The sequence below is a fragment of the Emys orbicularis genome, chromosome 5, assembly GCF_028017835.1.
Source record: "Emys orbicularis isolate rEmyOrb1 chromosome 5, rEmyOrb1.hap1, whole genome shotgun sequence".
Taxonomy (NCBI): Eukaryota; Metazoa; Chordata; order Testudines; family Emydidae; genus Emys; species Emys orbicularis.
In genome coordinates, this window is record NC_088687.1 from 72,127,693 (window position 1) to 72,145,566 (window position 17,874).

At 39.5% G+C, this 17,874-nt stretch overlaps 1 protein-coding gene across 2 annotated transcripts in view; it reads left to right on the forward strand.

Moving 5' to 3' along the window:
• The first annotated feature begins 1,368 nt into the window (after window positions 1-1,368).
• The window catches only part of PALLD (palladin, cytoskeletal associated protein), a 308,674-nt gene continuing 292,168 nt past the window's right edge, over window positions 1,369-17,874 (forward strand). The window contains exon 1 of one of the 2 annotated variants that reach the window (XM_065404625.1): window positions 1,369-2,339. In XM_065404625.1, the coding sequence (XP_065260697.1) occupies window positions 1,384-2,339 (956 nt within the window). In that variant the 5' untranslated portion in view covers window positions 1,369-1,383. The remainder of the gene's footprint in view (window positions 2,340-17,874) is intronic. The other variant, XM_065404626.1, reaches the window with a different exon arrangement.

Sequence of the window (17,874 nt, forward strand, 5' to 3'; positions counted from 1 at the left end):
TTCAGTCAAACAGCTAATGATTATCTGCTGGGTAAACCCCAGTGAAGTAACTAGAAGTAATTGGAGTGTGCATGAGCCAGTGTAAAATACGTCTGAGTGCATCTCATGACTATCAAGCCAGCTAGCACTGGGAATAATGTGAACATGCAAAGTTTTAAGCAATCTAGTTTTAAGAAATTAAACTCCCATGGAAATGAGAATATATATATGGTCATGACAATCAGGGATATTTAAATCACTGTTCAGCTGAATTAATATTCAGCAGAAGCAGTTATCATTCTTGGAGCCAAGTTGTCACCGATGTAGCATCCAGGAAACCAAACAAGCTTCAACTCATGGAACTTCTTGCATATCATTCCATTTGGGGAACAGGTTTTATTCTGCCCCCACAGAACAAGCAAGGAATGAGATGCTTAAAAATGCTGTAGAAAAACTGAGGGGGGTTATAGACAATTTTATCTTTGTACACAAGCTGCTTGGTACAATGTGACTTGCAAGATATATGCATGAATCACACTCCCTTCAATATTGCTTTACTGTATCTATAGTTCATGGTAGTCGGATGTTCTATTAATTTAAATGATCACTGTATATCATAATGCTACCAAGGAACATGCATGTTCCAACAGCAGTGAAGGAAATGAAATATTAACAACCAGAAGATCATAAATAACATGATTAAAAATAATTTTATATTAACCAGGAGAAAGCATGGCAATTCTAATCAAGGGAATTCTAGAGACTCCTACTCATTCAGATTCTTAATAATAATCATCATTTGTTTAAATCACTTCAGTGTTCTCTTATTGTGATTTAATGTTGCAATACGTTATGATTTTGAAGGCAATTTTGTGGGGAAAGAAATGCAGGTACATCATGGAAATGATCATGAACCTAAACATATAATAATAGAATGGGTAAGATTAATGGGAACCAATAAATCACTGAAAATCATTTGGAGGAGATGAGCTAGTGCTAGCCAACATGCAGGGTTAAAACAAAACAAACCCCTTACAAATTCATAACAGGACTGCCTGTAGAGGACCCACTCCTGAAACACTTACTTTGTAACTAGCCTTCTCTTGCTCAGTGTCAGGCCTATTCTAACTCAAAGTGAATGATCATGCTACAAATAATTCTTACATCATTAGGATTTGACTTTTTCCCACCTGCTTTTGTATCCTGTCATTTGTAAATAATGAATCTACAGTTATATGACAAGCATATAACGTGTTTGTTTTATTGTCACACTGCTGATAGAAATTATGTGCATTTTCTTCCAGCATGCAAGACAGAAGGCATGAGCAGGTGGTGTCTCTACCCTTAATGCTAAAGGAGGCTTACTCAGCAGAGAAAAGAGCCCACGAGGATTACTCTGAGAACATGTCAGAGGCTTCCTCCTTTCATGACTTTTTTTATGATTCCCTATCAGGCATACAGGATGGAGAGGTTTCAAATGAGCTATCTGCATTTCTCAGCAAGGAGGAGATAAGTAAAAGCCTTGACCTTGCCAGAGAAGCTATTGCTAATTCAGTGAAGGAGAATCAGAATGTAGAGCAGGAGTTCACTCATCATTTCAACACTTATCCAAACTCATCAGAATATGCTTCTTCTAGAAAGACCAAAGTCCACGAACAAGAAGTTTTGGGGACGCTTCAGCTGAGCAGTCCAAATTCACTATTCAGCACAGCTCAAACTCTCCCAGAGCAACAGAAACAGCAACCACCTACATCCCCTCAGGCAGCAAGCAGCATTTGCACTGTTCCTGGGAGGCAAGGCAGCATCTCGCCCTCGCTAACGGCTAGCCCCAGCTTTATTCGGAGTCTAAGAAATGCAGAGAGATGTAGTCCAAATACGCAAAAGACAAGCCCAAAATCCAAATCAATGTCCCAGGGAGATGCTCCTTTCAGGAACAAGCTCTGTGACAAGGCTGCCATGTTCATTGAAGAACTTTCTTCCATATTTAGAGAAGCAGCAAAGGCAAGAGGCAGGAGTCCCAATGGGGACTCCTCTTCTCCAGATAGTGGATACCTGTCTCCTAAAAAGAAACAGTCAGCCATGATAAATGCCTCAGTGAATCAGAGCCCTGGTAGAGCATATCCAGAGACCAAACCTGAGGCAAAGTTACCTGAGACTCACCACAATGGAGAGCCCTTCCCTGACAGGAAGTATGTCACTCAAGAAAGTGAAACTGCCTTCCACCATGAGCTCACCAATCAGGGTAGCTATCAGTCTTCAGCTCCTCGATTTACTCAGAAACTCCGGAGCCAGGAAGTGGCTGAAGGAAGCAAGGTGCTGCTGGAGTGCAGAGTTGCTGGAAACCCAACACCTCATGTCAGGTAGGTGTATGGCAGTTTAAAATGGTCAGGGTGATATCTTCTAATGGCTGATATCTTCTAATTTCTCTTTTGTGGAAGAGTATCACCATGGACCTGCTCAAGGGTAATGTACAAGAAAATTCTAACAGTGCGTGCTGACAGCCAAGTGGTTTTACTAATATAGTCATGAAGTGACAGATTTTATCACCATTACCTTGGTGGTTCCTTACTCCGCGAATATTTCCATTGATTTCTACTTGCAGAGTAAGGTACTGTCGTCAGACGTCACCGGTGTGGTGCTCTGCTCCGTTCAATGATGATAACGGTCGGTTGCGTGTATGTGTGTTCTCCCAGTGTGCTGTCCCAGCTCTGCGCACATAGCTGGAATAGCAGATCTCGAGCGAACCGCCCAATGACCGTAGACTCTAATAAGGTACGAAGGCACCCAGCCAGGTTTATTGTCAAACAAAACAGTCTCTAGCTCCCCGGATCAGATGTCTACAGTTCTGCTAGTACATATGTGCTTCCTGACAATGGACCAGCTCAGTCAGTGGCAGGATTTGCCACTGCCCCCTAGGCCAGACAAAGATGTCCACATAGGGATGCATTCTTATACACCGGTACAAACAGGTTACACATCACTCCTGACACATTGAGGTACAGCCCCTCTATGCATTAGGGTGCTGCCTCTCCCCTGGTATAGGTTGGTTTGAACAAACAAGTCTATCCATCATATTGTCCTTTTGACCCTGTCTTTAGGATGGGTTCCTTTTTATCTCTGTGAGATGTGTTTGTACCGGGCTGTTCTGGTGCCATCCTAGCACACGTTCATCTTACTAGTGCTTGTATGTGTATACGTGTTTTTAGCAGCCTTGTTCTTGCCAACATCTGTGAGTAGGGCCTGCCTCTGGCTCACAGCATAACTTTGCTTTATGTTAGCAAAGTCTTGACCATTACTTCCGTTCAGGCCTTAGGCCTCATACCAGGCCTCTGATACCAAGGGTTTATGTCTCAGGGCCTCATCTTACTACAGGTACTACTCAGTCCAAGTAAGGGTGGCAGAACTAGGCCCAAAATTGGCTTCAGTGGGACTACTTATGAGACTAGTGTCTCACCAATGTGAGTAAAGGGATTCACAATCTGGTCCTTAAATGCTGCAGTCACAAAGACAGTAAATAAGTGTATACATTGCATTTCTCTCCATCAGTCAGAACATTGGATAAATAACCTGAAAAAACTTTCTAATAATTTTGTCACCTCTAGCCAGAAGTCTTTCAGATTGAGACATTCTCAGAAGATATCAAGATGGTCCCTGTATCAAAACATTTCCTCCAGTATGTCGTTGGAATTTTGAACCTGTATTGTTATGCTTGATGGGCATACTGAAATATCTACTGTAATAACAATTTTCACAATGTTCTTAATTGTTAAATCATACTTGTTAGCTATTATGAGAGTTCTAAATTTTACATTTCTAAAAGCTATAAACACAATTATTAAGGGAACTCGGCAAACAGGGCCGGCTCCAGGCACCAGCTTAACAAGCAGGTGCTTGGGGCAGCCAAGGGAGAGGGGCAGCATCTGCGGCAATTTGGGGGCAGCAGGTCCCTCACTCCCTCTAGGAGCGAAGGACCTGCCGCTGAACTGCAGCCGCCAATCGTGGCTTTTTTTTTTTTTTTTTTTTTTTTTTTTTTTTTGCTTGGGGCGGCAGAAATGCTGGAGCCGGCCCTGTCAGCAAAATCTGAAAGGTGCTGAGAGCTTTCAGATCCTTTTGAAGCCAATGGAAGTTGAGGGCAATTGCAACTTGCAGACCTGGGCATTTCTTGGAAAGATTTAAGACAAAATATTGGCAGACATCAGATGCTTAAGAAAACATCTTTAACAAGAAAAGAAATTGACAGATCAAAGCAATTATTTTGCAAAGCAACATGTTTTCGACATGATTTTAATACAATTATTCAGGTATTATAAAGTATTACAAAGCAGCTGTACTTCCTTAAATTGAAAGCAAGTAAGAATGAATAGTCTAAAAATAGCAGACCTTAATAAGGAAGGGAATGTGAAAATCTTTGACGCCAGAAAACAAGCTTAATCTTTAACTGATTTATTTTGGCTTGATTAGAAAGAACTGATAGTCAAGTTGTATACTACATTAATCTACTAGAATGAAACAGGTCATAGAGATACTCAACGTTTCTACTGAGTTGACTATTTTTACCAGTTCTAGCCTAATATGCCTGTTAATTTAACACTTCAGAATTATAAAGTATAAGTATAGGCACCTACCCTATGCTATGGGTACCTATCCAAAGATTATAACCTAAAATATGTATATGGAATCTTTCTCATACCAGTAAAATCTCTGAAAATGGTGAAATATTCTAAGTGCATTTAATGCATATAGCATATAATCATCAGTTGGTAATAACTTTAGATAACTGCTGAGCAGAACTGGAATCAAACCAGTGACCTAAAAGTGAAATGCTGTGTATGATATTATAAGTCCTCAATGAAGATGCAATATTAGGAAAGCAAAGATACATCATTATATTAACATTACAGTATCTCATTGCTATTATTTTGTCTAGCAGTCTTATTATTACTCTGACCCACAGCTGTGGAGTCATCCATGGAAAAACCCACAGCAATGGAAAGATGTGTGCAAAAACCTTAGATGCTTTCATAGTATTTTTGCATTGCTATTGCATTCATCCAGTTAGTGGTGTGTGCAAAGAAGCTACAAGTTCTTCACTTTAACTGACATGCCTTTTTTTTTTTTTTTTTTTTAAATTCCCTTAATATTGCAGTACTCATTAACTTACAATCTGGTCTACCCCCAATTGGTTTTTTTTTTTATGTGGTTATATCTTTGATTGGTGATATCTCTTTGTTACTCTTCATTCAGGGACAATAGAAGAGATGCAAAAAATTGTCAGCACAGTTCCTGGACTATGGTATGTGAGGCACTTATGAAAAAACAAATCATGCTCCCTTGTGTGAATACCATAGAAACGGTGGCTTTTTCCTTTAATGTGAATGGAATGGTGATTTTAGAGATGGGGGGGGGGGGGGAAGATTTGGAAAATGTGCCCCACCTTGCAATAACAATTTATTTTCAATGCCAATAAAATTCTTCACTGGGGCTTATTGTAATCTTATCCACTTTACTGAAGAGGTCACCCTATCACAAGTCAGGCAATGAGAATTTTGACAAAGTATTTCTCTTTAGTGAATAACACCAGGGGGCAGTATAAAGCAGTTTCAATATATTTATTTAGTTAAACGTATTTCAGGGTGAACCGTGAAAGCAGTACTATTATCCAGTCAGTTATTAAGAATTTGTTGTTAGACACAGGTAACAGCAAAAATTTGAACCCTCTCAGACTTTGTGGAAGTTTGGACCCAGACCCAGAGTCCATCTCTAAATCTTGTCCAGGTTTTTATTTATTAAAACAAATCACAAGTTGTATTTTAAGTCTCTATTTTAAGAGAAATCACAACTATTATATTATAAGACTATCTAACATTAGTATAGTCTGCTTCATTAAGAAGGCTTCCAAAGAACTGTACATTGTGCACATAAGAATCACTTCACCTCCATTCTTCCTCCCTCCAACACTGAAAAGCAGCCGTCTTCAGGATGGAACTGTGTAACAGCCCATAACAACATCACACAGTAGTTCAACACAGGAAGGAAAAAATAGTGAATCCAGATGAAATTGCAGAAGTAAATCGGAGTAGGCAAAATGTGCAATAGCTGAACTTAAAATGTTTCCTACCATTTTCAGAGAGATTTCTGCACCTGTGTGAGAGAAAATATAATGTGTATATAGGCCTAGACTTTTATAAATGGATGCCTGAAGTTAGTCTTCCCAATCCATATTTAAGCACCTAAATAAGTGGCCTGATTTTCTGAAGTGCTACACATTCAGGAGATCCTACTGATTACATTAAATGGGAATTTCTAGGTATGTGTTACCTTAGAAAACCAGGCCACTTATTTGGGACCTAAATATATGGATTGGGGAAGCCTCACTTTGGACACCCTTTTCCTCAAAATCTTGAATATTAGGGGAATAATGGTAGAAGCAGTGAAAACTTTCATACCTGTAGAAACTAAGCATGCTAACTGTATGAAACTAAAGATGCTCCCTAAGCTGAAATTTGACCATAATACCAGGGCCAAACAGCAATATTTTTATGGTAAGTGCTATCAATCTTTAGTGACTAAGAGTGTTCAGAATCTTGGTTTTGTATCTCATCTGAAAGGCAGCAACACCAATAGTATAATATCCCCTAAAACAGTGATGCTCAAACTTTTTCAGTTGCATCCCCCCTTAGCAGTAACAGAATCTGTCCATGCCCCTCCCCCCAATTACTGCACAGCCAAGCCTTCCTCAGCGGTGGAGCTTCACTGAAGGCAGAGAGCTGAGGGCAGAATTGGGGATGGGGGCGGAGCTGGGGCTACAGACAGAGCTGGTCTGGGGTGGAGAGGGAATGAGGGCAGATCCAGGCTGGGGGTGGTGCGGAGCTGCAGTGGGGTCAGAACTGGTCTGGAGGCAGAACTGGGCCTGGAGACAGAGCAGGACTGGGGGCTGAATGGGGTTGGATGTGTGGTTGTTAGCATGATGCTCCCATAATTTGAGAACCACTGCCCTGAAACCATGCTGAAGTAGTAGTACAGTAGAACCTCAAAGATACAAACACCAGTGTTCCAGGCTTAGAGTTGGTAGGGGAACTCCCACCTTTTCATGTTCTCTGTATGTATATATATCTCCTTACTATATGTTCCATTCTGTGCATCTGATGAAGTGGGCTGTAGCCCACGAAAGCTTATGCTCAAATAAATTTGTTAGTCTCTAAGGTGCCACAAGTACTTCTTTTTGCACACACAGACTAACACGGCTGCTACTCTGAAACAAATTACTGTTTGTAGTTTTAAAAGGTGCTGAATATCCATCAGCTCCCCTGGACTTCAAAAGTAGTTGCTGGATGTTCAGAAGTTTTGAAATCAATTGCTTATTTAGGTGCATAAAAATATATTTAGAAGCCTATCTTTAGGCATCCATGCTTATTTTGTATTATACACATCCCATATGTACATGTAAACAACATGCCTCTTTTGCTCACTACAAACTACTTCCCTTCATGACTACTATGTACCTGGACTCTAACCTGATCCAGCAGACAGAGCCATCCCTTGGGTAGGGTGAATCAGGGCAACTGCTCTGGGCCTGCACTTTGGGGGGCCCCATAGGCCATGCGATTGGCTGGTGCGGTCGGTCCCAGAAAACATAGGCGTGAGAACTAGGAGTGCGGGGGGGTGCTGCAGCACCCTTGGTCTCCTGGCTGCCAGCTCTGCACCCAAGGTCCCAGCTGCCTCCCCGCGTGCCTGGGGTCTGTCCTGCCAACCAGCCGCTGATGCAGAGTGGGGCCCCCAAGCCAGCAGGGGCTGATTTGTCCCAGGCCCTGCAGCCCCCTAGGGACAGCCCTGCCAGCAGACACTAATGACATTTAAATGTGAGCAAGCAAAATTAATATGTAAAGATATGCTCAGAGTCTGGTTTCAACAGCAAATAAAGCAAATACTGTATAATCCTGCACTTATAGTGTACTTTATGTTTTCAGAGCACCTGAGGAGCCTCCAATAGCTTGATTCCCCTTCCCTACCATGTCCCAATTATTCCAAGGCTTCTGATAAGTTTAAAACCTAAGACTACATTACACTTCTAACCCCGCATTCAATTTTCTAAATTGAGGGGCTTGATTCTACCCTGTCTTGCACCTTCTGTAGTCTGTGATAGCTGTGTAAAGCAAATGGAAAACATTGACACTCGCATTAGGTAGCATTTAACAGCACTTTGCACAGCTGTGAGTGATCTCATACAGTTCAAGGCAGTGCAGAATCAGGCCCTTAATTGCCTAGTAAGCAGACAAATTTCAATCTCTCCAAAATACACACAGCCTCGCAGGAACCTAAAGTTCTGATCCTCCCAGTAACATCTGCATCATTTGCTGAGAATCCTATCTCTAAATTAGTTACCTCAAAGAATTCCCCTCCCTCTTCACAAGTGCTGCTTTAAGCCCTGATCTCTTACATATGAGTTCAACTTTATGCATGTGTGTGAATGTTTGGAGGATCCGGCCCTTATTTGACACAAGCCCTTTATTGTGAATAGTTCTAATTTACCTACCAGTTTCATCCTTTTAACTTGTCCCCTTCCCTTATTTCCCAACCCAGTATTGCTACCTCTTCTTAGGAATCATGGATTTTCATGGGAAGAGTCAACAGGAGAATTCTCTTTTTGGAGAATGAGTGATACCTATAGAGTTCTACAACCAGCAACATTATCACCAAGGCAATTAACAATAGTAGGTGTTTGTTTCAATGGTTAGAGAAGTCTTTTATAAAAAATATATAAAGAAGTAATGCACGCTATAGGAATATCGTAGGAAGTGCTTTTGTAGAAAAGACTACAGTTCAATGGCATGCCCATAACCATTATCTTGTATTCTATAACCTGTTTTCATAATCAGGATTAACTTGTTCTCACAAATTTAAAAACTGGATTTATATGCTTTAACATTAATGATTGTCACACCAATTTTCAGAAGAGGCTAGACAAGGCAATAATTACCTAAGCTCATTAGACATAGAATTGCTGCTTTATTCTAGCATTAAAGCTTATAATGAAAAATATTTGTTTTAAAGGCTCATGCTGGCTATAAAGCCTTTAAAACCTCAGAAAGTTTGTTACTGATGCTGAAATTGTAGCAAAGTTTTTTTCATATATATCTTTCCTACAAATATGTATCTTACTATTGCTGTAACACCTACCATAGATTTACTCAAACTTTTTTTCTTTTTCTAAGAAACAACTTTTCTGCTAAAATTAACCTTCATGCTCCCCTGTCTTCCTAGAGCCTGTTGGTATAGTGTATTTGGTGTCTAAAATATGTAAATATTTTTCTACTTATTATATCATAGTGCTAAAGCCCTAAGAAGAGGGAGGGTATTTAAATAGAGGACTCGTTATCTAACTTGTATTCCTTCATTATCTTCCACAAGTTCTGTCTTTTGTAAAATTGCTGCAGTATCAAAGTACTCCTCGTATGTAAGTTCTTTTGGGGTAGGGGCATTGTCATCTTATAGGTTGGTACTGCACCTACCCTATGAATGGTGCTACTAAAATATAAATAATAATATATGAACTTTTGTGTGTGTTGCTGAGCCTGATTACAAAGGGAGAAACTATAGTAGCTATTTTTAACCTACCAGTATGCCCACTACAGGAAGCTAAAATTTGTTTCAAATCTGTTTATTAACAGTAGACTGTTATGGCTGTTTTACCTATCCCTAATTAAGATATGGGGTAGCTTATATATAAATGTAAGGAAATAATATCCCTGTCCAAGGAGATATTTCTCTGGATGTTACATCACTTCTTTTCATTTTTTCCTAATTTGCTTTTTTTACCCTTTCTCAATCATTTGGCGTTGTTTTGTTTTTGTTGTTTTGCCTTTGATTTATATTCTTCTTTCCTCTGTTGCTTTCTCCTTGTTGAATTCTCTTTGTTAAATTTTAGAAATCAGAGTAGTATCCCTTTCCTATTTCGGTGTCTCCCCCCGGTTATCTGTTGTCCTCTTTTTCCTATTCTGTGGCCTGTATCGCCATTCTCTTTTTCCCTTCTGAAATCTCTCTTCCTACTTCACCCCTCGTTTGGGATAATGTATTTCTATGTCTGAACGCCCAGGGAGCACCTCTCTTGCAGAAATTCTGAGCATCTTTGGGCTGCAACAGGAAAGTTCATATGTATTGAAAAAGCACTCTCAGTGATTGATGTGATTATTTCATCACTTCTCCTGCTTTTTTTTTTTTTTATTGGAAAGCATACTGTGATTGGTCACTTCTCTGAACAGTGCTTGGGCAAATGGGTTTTCCTAGCCAACTCTGCCTGGGGAGCTCCTTTTGGAGGGGAGGGTTTTCCATGATGCCAATGAGCAAACTGCAAATTCTGCCTGCAGTGATTTGTGCTGATATGCCCTGTGGATTTTAGGGTGGATGAGAGATCTGGCAGAGATCTCTCCCTACCCAGCTTGTGTGCTGAACACTCACAGTAGGGATTCTGTGGAATTGAGAAGAATATGCTGTGGATGCAGTATTCCCTTGTGGCCAGGATGGTTTAGATCAGGCTCCCCTCTGCTTGGCTGAAGGATAGAGCAGTAGTTTTCTTTAACTTGTTAGGAAGATGCCTTTCCTTTTAAGAACCAAGAGGGTGTTGAATGGACATCATGATTGTCTGTTGATACTATTTGTGCATAAGTGCCTGGGAACCGATGCAGTGTGTGAATACTCATTGTCATTGCAGGTAAATGTCTTATTTCCCCCCCACACACACACTTTATGGTCAAATTTATACAAATAGTCACACTAGTGATAAACTGGTGTGAGGAGAGTCAGGCACCTACAGTGTCATTGGGAAATGACCCTTCACAGGGACTGGGTGTTGATAATAGGATACTTTATCCTATGTAACTTTGAACAACAGTCACTGGTTCAAATGTGGTTTAGTCTGTTAACAATGGCTGTTCAGGGACCTAGAAACAAGCTTGTGTGTACAAAGACTCCAAGGACAGAAGAGGCAGGGATGCTGAGCGATTCTTAAACTACTAATTTCACCCATTTCTTGTCCCTCTGGTATATGTTTGAGGGTTGTTAGACAGATGATGCATTTCTGCTGTCCGTTATTTTTCTGTGCACTAAGAGGAGTTCTGTCCTCAGGCAGACTGTCTAGTACCTTTCACTGAACGACCTTTTAAAAAAAATCAGAAACTTGTGTTCTACCATGAAATTTCACAGCATAAATAAAAAAAAAAGTTAGGTGCATAAAGATGGAAGTTATGAGAGGCAATATCAAGATAATGGGGCAATTGTTTTAAATAATAAAAAAAACTAGGACTTCTGTCTTAAATTGGATTTAGGCAGGAATCCCAGCTCAGTCAGTTTATTGTTCAGCAGCTATTTGTGAATACAAGTTTTTGTCCTGATGTATTTCTAATTACATCATGAATATTCTAACAGTGACGATCCATTTTTTTTAACAGTTATCCCTTTTTGTCTTCCTCTGTTACAAAATGCAGATCTAAAATTGCTGACTAACACTCCCAGATAAATAGCATCTTAATTACTATTTACAAAAGAAATCCAAAGAATAGACAATAGTGTTATCAAGTACAGTTGTATTTTGAATATTCTGGGCTTGATGTGAAGTGTATTCATAGCCACTCTAATTCTTAAAAGCTATTCCTGAATGGAATGTGAAGAAAATGGGTCTCTCTCTTTATACAATAAGTTTATAAGGACACTTTTTTTTTTAAGTGGCTATGTAAGTGTTGTGCTTGGCTGAGAGCATAGGCAAACTTTCTCAGATGAGAATGTATCCACTCAAGTCTTCAGCAGACTAGAGATTATCAACAAGACTTCAGTTTTAAAATCAGATTATTAATAACAAACTACACTGTAAAAATAGAACCAAGACTCAGCTCTCTGTATCACTTACTATTTATTTGAGTTCATGCTTGTGTAAATTCAAAACATGGTCTCTTGTTTTTTCTAGCCTCCTACAAGCTTTTGACCTTAGCCACCTCTTGTCAAAGGTTTTGGCAAAAAGGAAATATATTAGTAATCTGACCAGCATATGCTAATTTGTTGGAGGTATTTTTTTGTTTGTTTGTTTTTTGTCAGATCAGTACTGTCAATCAGAAGCCTTATGTGAAGTGGAATATTGTATTGTGTGGCTTGCAGAGGTGCAAGGGTAAAGCGTATTGAAAGTGGAGGATCTTATCGGTGCTGAAAATATGGGGATGAGTGTTCAATAAAGAACAGCATTTGGAATCAATATATTTGGCTTCATTGCAGTCATTGCTTATCAGTGTTCAACAAGTACGTAATGCTGTTCCAAATAATTTCTAAATAGTTATGTTAGTGTTTTTTTGACATGTTTGCTTACTTGCCTTAGGGCAATACCACATCTTGGATTGTTTAAGAATGTTAGGGGTAATTACAGCAATTTAATAATCTTATTTAGACAGCACATACTTTTGTGGGATACACTGCATTGCTTTATAAATATGAATGCAGTAAATACAATTATCACTTTGAAACTTGACGCTTGAAACATTCTTTGCTGAAAGACACAAAGCTGTTTGCCATGTCTGAAATGCACTCTGTAAATGTTTTCAAGACAGCATGGAAGTTAATTTTACTGAACTGGACTACAAAACTGAGTAAATGGGATTTTTTGCAAATGTACATAGCTGATGACTGAAAACATTAACTTCAGTTTATTCAATTAGAGTTGACAAGACCTTGGGGGAGGCAGAGCAGCCTATACTCTAATGACTTATAGTAGACCTAGCATAGAAGAAATACTGTTAAATAGCAGTGAAAATTGAGTTTATTTTATTAGTTTTAGAGGCCATCTGGAAAATCTGTTTTTCTTTCTTATAAGCAGTTTAGTTTGATAGGGCAGCGTTAACTAGACCAAAACTAGGTAGCTTGGTAGCTTTGGGCCAGATTGAGGCCAATGCAGGGGAGATTAAAGAGGTGAAAGGTTCCCCTTTCGTTCCTTTCACCTACTACATGTACCATGGATAGTGGTGCAAAAGAATATCATCTCCATGGGTCTTGTGATATTTCTTAAGGCATCCAGAACCATAGGTCACTGTGTTTCTCTCTCTCTCTGAGGTGGTGGGTGAGACTTGCTGGTGCTAAACTCGGAGAGAGATGTTCCCCAGTCTTTTAGCCATCCCAGGCAAGCTTCTCAGGACTCTGCCAGCCCTTACTTTGTCTCACAAGTTAACACTTGGTATACCTCAGTTCCTGAACTTCCCAGAAGTGTCCCTCTGTAGTGTTCAGCCCCCTATCACTGGACACTCTCAGTAATTGCCAAGTCCACTGCCTCCAAAGAGACAGTGTACATACAAGCTTACTTGATTCAACTGAGAAGGCACACCCTTCTTAATATCATAGTGCTGAGGCTATGTCTATGCAGCAAAGGAAAACCCACGGCTGGCCTGTATCAGCCAACTTGGGCTCACGGAGCTCGGGCTGTGGGGCTGTTTCATTGCTGTGTAGACTTCTGGGCTCAGGCAGGAGACCGAGCTCTAAGATTCTGTGGGGTAGAAGGGTCCCGGAGCTCAGAGTCGTGCCTGAGCCCAGAAGTCTACTCAGCAATGAAACAGCCCCGCAGCCCAAGCCCCATGAGCCCGAGTTGGCTAGCAAGGGCCAGCCGTGGGTTTTTCTTTGCTGCATAGACATACCCTGAGATGACTTTATAGTAAAAGGAGAATAAATTTAATAAACAACAGATTCAAGTGAGTATTGAGTAAGAATAATGGAAACAGTAATGTTACAGATACAACATAAGTATAACACACTTCTAAAAGACTAAAGCCTGTTAAAAGTTATGCTTAGACCTATATCCACAGTAAGTTTCTCATCTAAAGCAACCTCTGTGTCACCAGCCCTCAGGGTCAGGATCCAACTTTCATGGATGCAAGAAGTGCTGTCCTTTTTGTTCCCTCAGTGATGGGAAAGGAAACCCCTTCTTATCCTTCCTGTAGTCCAACAAACCTTCAAAAGGATACGCTTCAAAGTGTACCTCCAGAAAAGATCTTTGTTCCCCACTGCTCTGTGCTCTGGTTTGGTGAAGCTGTGCTGTTTACAAGGCCTCCTATTAACTTGTTTTGCCTGTACTTCCACTGTATTTGGCTTATCCTGACTAATTTACATAAGAGATCCTGGCAGATAGGTAAATCAGTATTCCTTTGTCTGGGAGAACTTTGTAACTAGGCAGGGTTGATAAACATAGTTTAAACATTGGTAGTACATCTATACAATTTCTTGAATGACACCCATACGTACATCTCATAATGCTTATATGATGCGATCTTCTATTAGCCTTTACAGTGGTGTGAGACACAGTCAGACGGCAGCAAGTAGACCTGTTGGTTCCATTAATCCACAAAAGAGCCTTCTGGAAGGCAAACGCTAAAAATCAAAAGCTACTAAAGGTACAACACCTCAGTGAAAACTATTTATATGTGAAATTAGAGCTTCCAAAGTTCATTCACTTATTCATTTTCTGCACAAAAGGCTTGCCTTCAAAAGACGAATTAGTGTGAGGTTTTGTTTTGTTTATCTTCAGATAACTCAAGTGGCTGAGCACAACTGCCTGAAATTCTTTTAAAAAAAAATACACACATTTAGGCATGGAAACTTTAATCCACCAATACACTTCAGAAAAGTTATGAACAGTGAAAAGTGTGTTGTATAGAAACTCTTGTGACTTTAAATATAATGGTTGCTAATAATTACTTTAGGATTTCAGACACTAGCATAGCAGTAGTTCCAAATTGGATGCAACACAGTAACAAACTGGTAGCCTTGCATTTTTGAACCCATTGTATTATCCTTATTTCTGTGTTATTTAGGGTGTTCGCACTCATGAACCAGAATCTTGATCAGCAAGAACATTCCTTCTAAATCAGTGCCAAAATTGTCAAACCAAATAATTGCCCTCTATTCTGAGGGTTGGTATTTAAAATAAAATAAAATCTCGTATGTGACATAAGCACTGTATTGTAATATCCATTCGTACACATATAAAATTACTTTTTAAGGGGCACAGATACTGAATTGATAGCAGACCTCCCACAAACCTGTGAACAGTCAATGGGAACCAATAATACAAGCAGCAGACTGTGACAGTGGCCAAATATTGCTCTAATATTACAAACATTCTTAGATAAAACTCGGAACTGTTTTTTACAGCATGCGTGGACTCTTGTATTTGACTTCTTGTGAATATTTATATAAGCACATTTTTACAGACATTTTTGTGGGGAGACAATGTCGAACATAACTCCTGCTGCTCTGTATTAGATTTGTATGCAGCCATCTTAGAAGCTTTGTGGGTATAGAAGTCATCAAGTTAACCAGCTGAAATATTACCACATCACAAAATATAACTAGCTAATTAAGAACAGGGAATAATTGATGGAAGTCATGGTGAATAGTTTGTAAGCAATCCATAGGCTGACTTATGTATAGACAAATTGAGTAATGAGCAGATGAGCACTTTTCTGTATACAGATTTTTAACATTTTTTTTTAAAATTAATGAGGAATAATTCACCCAGCTCTAGTGAACATTTAAAATTGTATAAATGCAGGGCTTTTCAGTTAAGAAAGGTTACGTACCTACATATCACTGAAGGAGGTATCTTATCTGATGCATTAAGAGCTGGATATCCAACAAACGCTAATTATGGATCAGATACTGAGAGCCTTATGTACCCTAAATAGCACCTTACTCTGCATTTAAGTAAGGTACAATTCAACATGAGTAAGAGTGGCACAATCTGACCCTATGTTGGTTTAAAATTGACATCAGTCTGGTTTCCTGTAGGGAAAAGGCAGTGTGTTGAACATTTAAAGTTTTGCTGGTAATTACCAAGTAGAATCACCCATAAAAGTTGTTTTTTCAGCTAGCTGCAGGTCAAAGCAAGTAGATGACTTTAAAGATCCTTGTGCAGCAAGGCCATTACTGAGATGTTTGTATTAGTTGCTAAGACTAATGTAGTGCTTCAAATCAAAGTACCTTTTAACATCAGGGAACTGTAATCGTGCATTCCTGCAGTGTATGTATGTGCTGATGCCATAAAAATAATTAATACTTTGCAGTACCTTTCATCTGATGATCTGAGTGCTCTATAGAGAGCTTGGGTCATATATTGGCAGCTTTGGTTTGTTTCCTTCTGTTTTATATGGCTATGCTTGTCAGAAGGGGAGGGGAAGAAAAGTTGAGAGAGGGCAGTACTCGTTGTTCCATTTTTGTCCCAGGAACAGTTAAATACCAGTTGAACACCTTCCTTATTACCTGGCAAGCTGCTGAGTTATAACTTTTGTACATCATAGAAAAGAAAGTTGCAGAGAGGGAGCAAGGGGGCCCAGGGGAAATAACTGCCTTGTAGGGGAGACCTGAGACATCTTCACAGGGAGGCTTTTTGAAAATATTTGCCATTTAGGAAAGCTGTGCATGTATTTGCATTTTAATTGTGCCATACTGAACTCCAGGGCCTGATAACCTATGTTAACTGGTCATAATGCTGACAATTTGTGGACTTACTGTGTAAAAGACTATTTAACATATAACCTCAGACTAGTCCACTAGCATTGTGTAAGAGAAGTATGAGATAATTAGTCCAGTATGTAGCTTTTCTTTTTCTATAATGTATAATACTCCGGTGCAGTGAAGAATTCTAATATCCAGAGGCCAGGTATAATGCTAGATGCTGCCACACACAGTTATATCTCCGTGTACGTTTTCCAGAAGGCTGACTTGAAGGGGAAGCAGGGCCTCCTCAGTCAGGAGTGATGCTGTTTTATGATAGGCTTTGCTGCCTCCTGGGAACTAATCTAAATGTCAAGGCATACTTCTCCTCTCAGAATAACAAACTGGATTTGAACCAGCTTTCCCAAGGAAAAAAAAAACAAAACAAGAGTACGGAGCATACCTAAAAACACAGATATCTGTAAGTGAAGCAAGGTAATAAAGTAAACTCATGTCAAAAAATACCTGTTAAAATAATGTAGAATTCATATATGGTCAAAATATGGCTAGTCAAGCATCTGCAAAATTAATAACACTGTCTCTTTTGTGTACAAAGGTTAAAAGTGTGTTGCAGATCATAGTTATCAAGTTGGAGAGTGTTGCCAAATTAAAGGTTTCACTGTTGGGTGGATAATGCCAGCAGTGGGCTGAGACCAGGAGTCGGAGTGTTGTGTAAATAGTGGAGAAGAGAGATGCCAATATTCAGTATTTTTCTTCAAATAGAAGCACTTACAATAATTCCTTTTGTGGAGAACACCCTTTGTAAACTCAGGATGTCTTACACTGAAAAGTAAAGACCTGTATAGCCCTTTACAGTCAAACTATATCAGATCTCTGAGCTCCAAGCCTGACAATCTAACTGAAACTAGGATTTTCCAGTGACAATAGACCACATATTAAGAAATAAATCTCAACATTTGCCAACAGTTAAATATGGTATCTAATACTGTTTTATGTTCTCTTCCATTATGGATAGGTTTAAATGGATTGTAACTGTTGGCAAATGCGGAGGTTTTTTGACTGCTGAAATTCTAAATAATATTTTACAGTAATACTCTAAAATCAGTCCCAAATTTTGAACCTAAATCTCTTGTAAGCACGGGATTGTACTTTATTACAGTTTACCTCAGAAGGGTAGAGTAATAACAAAATGGTGGGGAAAACCTGTATACATGAGATTTTGCAACAGTTAAGTGCACACTGCAATATAAGAACAGTTTGAAAAATAGTTATAGCATTCCTAGATCTTTTTTTTTCCCCGCTGAAAGGGTGGGCATGGGAGGAGGCGATAGCTCCGAGGATCCTTCTTTCTTTTCCTAACTTTTTGAGCCAACTTCTAGCACACATGTCACTGGCTCAGTCATATGTCCATCATCCCTC